The sequence below is a fragment of the Bactrocera neohumeralis genome, chromosome 6, assembly GCF_024586455.1.
Source record: "Bactrocera neohumeralis isolate Rockhampton chromosome 6, APGP_CSIRO_Bneo_wtdbg2-racon-allhic-juicebox.fasta_v2, whole genome shotgun sequence".
Classification (NCBI taxonomy): domain Eukaryota; kingdom Metazoa; phylum Arthropoda; class Insecta; order Diptera; family Tephritidae; genus Bactrocera; species Bactrocera neohumeralis.
Genome location: NC_065923.1, coordinates 59,410,196 through 59,416,956, shown reverse-complemented (window position 1 = coordinate 59,416,956; position 6,761 = coordinate 59,410,196). Strand labels below are relative to the sequence as shown.

General features: G+C 33.5%; 4 protein-coding genes across 6 annotated transcripts; 2 read left to right on the top strand and 2 right to left on the bottom strand.

Moving 5' to 3' along the window:
• The first annotated feature begins 377 nt into the window (after positions 1-377).
• On the top strand, positions 378-1,861 carry LOC126762657 (acyl carrier protein, mitochondrial). Of its 3 annotated transcripts, XM_050479560.1 has the most exons (5): positions 378-468; positions 565-739; positions 1,053-1,157; positions 1,241-1,366; positions 1,554-1,861. In XM_050479560.1, exons 2-5 carry the CDS (start codon positions 587-589, stop codon positions 1,731-1,733), a joined length of 564 nt encoding a protein of 187 aa, XP_050335517.1. In that variant the 5' UTR covers positions 378-468; positions 565-586; the 3' UTR covers positions 1,734-1,861. The 3 variants fall into 3 exon arrangements, with proteins under 3 accessions (XP_050335517.1, XP_050335515.1, XP_050335514.1); XM_050479558.1 differs by lacking the exon at positions 1,241-1,366 and having other exon boundaries at positions 379-468; positions 1,053-1,172; XM_050479557.1 differs by lacking the exon at positions 1,053-1,157 and having other exon boundaries at positions 380-468.
• A 219-nt stretch (positions 1,862-2,080) lies between these two features.
• LOC126762656 (uncharacterized) lies at positions 2,081-2,840 on the top strand. The gene is made up of 2 exons (XM_050479556.1): positions 2,081-2,193; positions 2,256-2,840. The coding sequence occupies exons 1-2, from the start codon at positions 2,142-2,144 to the stop codon at positions 2,678-2,680; spliced, it is 477 nt and encodes a 158-aa protein (XP_050335513.1). The 5' UTR covers positions 2,081-2,141; the 3' UTR covers positions 2,681-2,840.
• On the bottom strand, positions 2,703-3,509 carry LOC126762652 (augmin complex subunit msd5). Its single transcript, XM_050479549.1, has one exon. The coding sequence runs from the start codon at positions 3,495-3,497 to the stop codon at positions 2,742-2,744; it is 756 nt and encodes a 251-aa protein (XP_050335506.1). The 5' UTR covers positions 3,498-3,509; the 3' UTR covers positions 2,703-2,741.
• Positions 3,510-5,289: 1,780 nt separating this feature from the next.
• On the bottom strand, positions 5,290-6,759 carry LOC126762649 (uncharacterized). Its single transcript, XM_050479544.1, has 5 exons — positions 6,615-6,759; positions 6,198-6,547; positions 5,713-6,136; positions 5,530-5,659; positions 5,290-5,461 (listed from the first exon to the last, which is right to left on the bottom strand). Exons 1-5 carry the CDS (start codon positions 6,621-6,623, stop codon positions 5,373-5,375), a joined length of 1,002 nt encoding a protein of 333 aa, XP_050335501.1. The 5' UTR covers positions 6,624-6,759; the 3' UTR covers positions 5,290-5,372.
• Positions 6,760-6,761: the final 2 nt, after the last annotated feature.

Here is a 6,761-nt window from a genome sequence, read left to right as displayed (position 1 = left end):
CATAATTGTATACAAAACTCAGATAACATCCTGTACACAGACCTCCAGGCTCTAGCTCACTCGAAAAGATACCTAAAAATTAATTCTAAAATCACAGAAATCTTCAAAATGTCGTCTAAATAAAATTTTTGTCAGTTGTTGTTGTTGTCGTAGCGGCAGAATTCTGCCGAGTTGACCGTCCTTGCCCAGATAAAAATCCGGGTTCGTCCTGTTACGTAGTCCCGACTGCCGTGGAGTTGGAATGGACAACATTGGAGTTTTTTGCGTTTGCCCGATGTGTTGTGTCCCCACAGTTTTAAAATATTCAAAAAAATGTATACATATAGTCCAGAAATTTTGTTAGTAAATTATTTCGGTGTTTTTCCATTGTGAACGACCCTAATTTTGACAGTTTGTCTATGCACGTCTCTTTCATTGCCGCAATTTAACATAGTTCCTGACGTTTTTACATAATATTCTTCCCAAAGGGTCAGTGCAGAATTTAACAATTTTTTCTTAAAAAATTTGCGGTTTTATTGTGAAGCCTTTTACAAATATAATTCAAACTATATTTATTATTAACAGGTCGGAGTTTACCACATATACGATGTCATTAACGCTAGCTGTTCGTAACTGCAGCCGTTTTGCTGCAAAATCACTGCGTGTAACTGCCGCAGTGTCGTTAACTGCCCAGCCACAAATGCGTTTGATGCACAAGGTTAGCAGCAATTCACCTGCCGTAAGCGCTTTGCTAAATCAGGTGAGTGGACAAAAGTTGAAGGATTATAATATCAAAGAATGCGTTCAACCAATACATACTCTTAACCTCAAAATGGTTTTAGATGCTGCTATAATGAAAATAGAAAATCATGGGGAAATAATATAGTATTCAAGTAATAAGTATTAGATTTTGGTAGAGCTCCTTACCTGTATTGAGATAGTCATAAATATATACAAGTAATTGTAAAATAAACAGAGCATGTACTCAAATTTAGCGAAATCATCATACATCTAACAATCACTTTGATTTAATTAAAAACAACCTTCTCACTCATTCCGTTCTTCATATTCAGCAAAATTACAAGAAATCTTTTGAAGTGCGCACATATGCATCAGCTAAACGCAGTTTGGAGGAAATCCAAGATCGTGTTTTGAAAGTAGTCGCAAGCTATGACAAAGTGACTGCTGACAAGGTAATAAAAGGTTTGGAAGAAGAACTAACTTTTGGTTTTTTGTTTTGTTCTTGTTTTCGGTTCATTAGAACAATTCTGCATGGCAATCACAATTTGTGCGAAACTATTCTGCAAAGCCGCCACTTACTCTTAAATTAATAGGCGAACGCGTCTTGCTCGTACTGAAACTGTATGACAAGATCGACCCCAGCAAGGTAATTGGTGTTTTTTAATGGTAAAATAATCAATATGTGAATGAAGTAATAATTAATTTTTTAATCATGATTCTAGTATCGATAATATATATTTAAATTAATTAACCAGTTGTTACTGCCAATATTATTTGATTGAACCGAAAACAAGTTATTTACGCTATATAATGCATATATTTTCATTCAACAGCTCAGCGTTGACTCGCATTTCATTAATGATCTTGGTCTCGACTCATTGGATCATGTGGAAGTTATAATGGCCATGGAAGATGAGTTCGGTTTTGAAATTCCCGATTCAGATGCCGAAAAATTACTGAAACCAGCTGACATCATTAAATATGTTGCAGACAAGGAGGACATATACGATTAAGCCGTTAAAATGATTAGTTCTATAAAGATAGTAATGCACGCCAGTGAAATGTAATTTGTTTAAACACATGAAATGAGTGTAATTTACATTTACTGTTAAACCAAATACAAACAAAAAACCTAAGAATATCCGCATTATTTTGCTTATCGAATGATATATTAATATTGTTGAGTACTGCATCAACACTATATTAAGCACTTTTTAAGAATCTTATATTAATTGAAAAGAGCCAAAGATAAATAAATTTTTTTTAGAGAATATAAGAATTGTTTTGTTAGATCTTCAAAATTTTTCTTGTCTTCTTTAAATATAAAGATGTGTGAGCATAGTGTATATTGTTGTGACCACTAGGTAACAATAAGAAGAAGCATTCAGTTTGAATTGTCAAATTGTTACAGAAACATAAAAATGAATACCAAGTCGAAATCTTGCTTGATCGATGAAATGCTAACTGAATTGGGTAATTTAACTTATTATTTACATTATGTCAATTACTTTTATAACACATTTACCATTCTGTAGCAAGTAGTCGGCAATCTATGTCTCATCAGTCGAATGTAATTTCAGACGTCATTGATAAGTCAAATAATATAATGCTTCAAATTGAATCTACGCGCGGTAGCACAAATAGTGCCAACACTAATGCAGATAGCTCCACAAATAAAACATTTTCTTGTAAAAAGGAAATAGTACAGATTTTGGCTAAAATAATTGAAAATTCACCACAGATGTTTAGCGCCAACATGCAAACTCTCGCAGCCAGCTTGAATCAAAACGGTGACCAGTTTGAGCAGTATCTAGAACAGAGCCATCAACGTGCCGAGTATTTAAGTAGCTGCGTTAGAAAATTGCTCGCTGTGGGCGATACACTAACGCAAATAAAAACTGTTCTACATGAGGCTGATGACATTAATAATTCTGAAGTATATGAACCATCGAGTGAATAATTTTTGTTATTAAGAAAGTCGCTTATCAATAATTTCTATGTATTTTATATTTTAAAACGGTTTACATACTGGAAACTGTGTTTAATAAATAGGTGATTAAATTCATAAAACTTTCTGTGCGCGCTGACTGTGTATTGGCTGTTGGCGTTCCATTTATAAATATTTCTTGATTTTCACGCATATAATTAAGCTCTTCTAGGTTAGCAAGTATATTTTGTAATTTTTTTTCCTCATCAGATTTGAAAGCTTGTTCTATATTATTAACAGCTGGACATAGCTTCTCCAACTGCTTCGCGAATGCACATAATTGATCCAATTTCTTTTCAAAAGACTGAGCGCATTCTTGTTGCTGTGTTTCATTTAGAAATTGTGTAAGTTTCTGCTGAAATTTTTTAAAGACATTATAGATCTCCGAGGCTGAAGGTAACTCCGTTGCACAGCTCATATTTTGAAGTGAAGTGCTTCCTGGTGATTGTTCACGTGAATTAACCATTATGGTCATATCTCTCGCCATTGTACAATTCATTCGCAGTTGCTGCTCTTTTATTGGCAGGCGTTTTGGCTTGTGTAAATTGGAGGGATACTCTTCAAATGCTTTAAATATATCTGCGAAGTCTGCTACTGTAGGATTGTCCTTGGAGGGTGTAATTTCAGAATTAATATCTTTAATTTCACGTTGATAACCATCATAAAAACTCGACAGGTTAATAATTGAGGTTTTTACCCTATGCTCTTTGATATTATTTTCGTGTTTATTGTAATTTTTATATATGTTTTTAGAGATTTCCGAAAAATCAACACTTAAAGCCATTTTCATATTTTAATTGAATATTCAAATATCTGACACTTTGTGGTGTAATTCCCAATAGTTGAAGTAAAATAAGGGGTGAATTTCCCAAATTAAAATAGGCAACACTGCTCAAAAATGGCCGATTTTTATTATTTTTTGACAGATGTCGGTTGACCGGTGTTAATGCAAGTTTGTAATGCACAAGAATTTCGTGTATTTAGCTGAATTTACTAAATTTCAGTAGGCAACTGTCATCAAACATGACTAGTTTCTGCTATTGTTTGACAGATGTCGCTTGAAATCTGCCGCCTTGTTTGCGTTTACAGCTTCAGAGGTAGTTTTGTATTGCTAATTAAATTACTTGCAAGTATATTAACAAAAACAAATTTTAATATTTTTAGATGGCAGAAAATAAACAACGCACAGTTTGCTATCCATTTTTCCAATATTCTTAACTTTTTCGCACACTTTTATTTCACTTTTTTTTTAATAAATAAACAAATTTCACTATCAGCTGTCTAAATGCACAAGTCTGCCGTCTGTCACCATAAAATTGCAATGCGCATTAGCGTTGCTTAAGGCGCATTAATTGTGCTCGTCAGGGCTATTAATGAAACTCAGAGAGCATGTTTTCCTGTTCATACTCTGAAGTGCAGTTCAGTAGAATTACTAGAAATTAGAATCAGGGTTTGAAATACATTAAACCCTCTGAAATTAAAATCGAAAATTCAATTGGCTTGAAGGAGTTAATAATTTGATAAAAGGGTGCAGTCACAGTGATTTCTTCTCTACTGAGTACTTCTTCTGGCTCCGATATTATTTTTTAAGATAAAAAAAAACTAAAAAACGAACAGTTAAAAACAAAAGGGTTCTATTTTATGCCCGTCGACTGTAATGCCAAAAATAGATAAAATCGGGTACCAATACTACATCTATCTTCCCTATACCTGATAAAAGATTTTCAAACTTCCGGTTAGTCTTATACCGTAAATATCAGTCAATCTTATTAAAATTAGCTGAACGTACAATATAATGTTGGACATATTTTAGTTGAATGCCGAAAATATGTGAAATTATATTATACTACATATAATAAATTCCTTTATTCTAAACGTGATGGGTGTTGCTCTAGACCTGGGTATCATCAATTGCATTCTTCTGGTTGGGATTTTGCTCATCAACTCAATGTCAATTTAGCCTCTTTGGTTAAGTTTGTGTCAGATATGTACATATATCTCATTTTAGAATGATTTTAATATAATTTGTATGAATTTTAGAACAGCATGCCTATATTATTAAGATATTTGTTTCGTATTACACCGGTCTACAACAATTTTACGAACGAAGAATAATAAAACAAGAAAAAACGTTAACTTCGGCTGCACTGAAGCTAATATACCCTTCACAGGTGTATTTCTTTTAGTAACTATGTGTCCAGGTGTATGGAAGCTATATGCTATAGTAATCCAATCTGAACAGTTTTTAAGGAGATTATATTGTTACCTTAAGCAGTAATCCATGCCAAATTTCGTGAAGATACCATGTCAAACGCGAAAGTTTTCCATACAAGCCCTTGATTCCGATCGTTCGGTTTGTATGGCAGCTACATATATGCTATAGTGAGCCGATCTGAACAATTTCTTTCAATATTACATTACTTCTATAAACAATAACTCATAGCAAAATTTCGTGAAGATATATTGTCAAATGAGGAAGTTTCTCTTGCAAGCATTTGATTCCGATCATTCAGTTTGTATGGCAGCAAAACAAACAATTTTTTGTTGGCCTGTGTAATTTAAAGTTTGTGTAGAAATAAAAATAAATTTACTTACTTGGCTTTATTTAAAATTACTATTAAAAATAAATATAGCTAAACGAATCTTATGAGTGAATATTTATTGCTTAACCGTACTCCGATTGTATGGTGAGTGCGAATTGTCCTTTGTTAGGAATAGAACTGCCATGGTACCAAATTCTGGTATCAACCAATACTTTAAATAACGAAATTAATACATTTATAGTTTTTAATCGATGAGTAAATATAATGCATATAACGCACCTGCATCACCGGGTTCTACATAGAAGGAAAACGATTGACAAACGTGATCACATTCTGGAGTCGGTGCTACAATCCAACTTTTGTTTCCTTGCAACTGAGCTTGCCAAACTAGACGCGGAATATAATCCAACTAGAATAAAGATTTAATAATTATTATATTAAATTAGTAAAACCATAACCAACATGCATAAAATCGCCTTGTTCATAGCCAATAAATATATAATCCGTATTTGGCACTTCGGCATCAACAGGTAAAAAATGTGGACGCGGATAAAGTTTACGCAATTCTTCTAATACAACTGAATGGCAATTGCTCCAACCCACGTACCACGGCGTTTGACCTATGCTTAAATTTGAACGAACGCTAGGCATTGCAAAAACATCTTGCAACGATTTGAAATCCGAACGAAAATTAAGAAATTGACATTTCTCGTCCATTGCACCGGGTATACGTTCATATAAGTCTTTTAGATAATCGAAATTTAAAAGTTGCTTAGCCTTCCAGTGTGCAACAGCATTTTTTATTATAATTGGCTGCGATGAATATGCATAAGGTGAAAACTCTTCTCGCGTCAGATTTTGTAGTATCTTAGGTCCTGTTACATCCCTGAAATTTGGGAAATTGTACGCATTAGCTATAATTTTTTAACTATCATATTTCATTCTACCTGCAGAAGTCGCAGTCGCTTATAGGTCTTGTTGCCTCCGAAACAATATAATTGTTGGGCAAAAAGCAACGCACTCCCAAAAGAAACGTAATTATCTCATAAAATAATGGTGTTACTACCATTATGAACGCCAATAAGCCTAGCACATACCACATATTAATTTTATTCGGATTAAGGTCTGCATCTCGAGATTTCCTATACGCTTCTTGCAAATCAGATGTTGTTACTAGGCCTGTGCGCAAAGCGTCATCGTGTAATGCATCTAGTTTTCGCACAAAATCCTCCCCAAGAGATTCGCGTGTTCGTCTCGCTGTAGGATTAACATTTCTTGTTGATGACCTGTTCCAAAACTAAAATATATTTTTACATTGAAAACTTTTTCAAACCTTCCTTTAAATTAATTTAAATATGTTGTACCAAAAACATCACGTCTGCTTTAACAAAACTGGCACAATTGCAGTTGTTTGAACTTTAGACAGACATATTTTATAAAAAAGAAATTAACAACTTCAGTGTTTTGTCTTAATTTTTCAGTGCAAACTGTAAACAATGGATAGGTTTAAC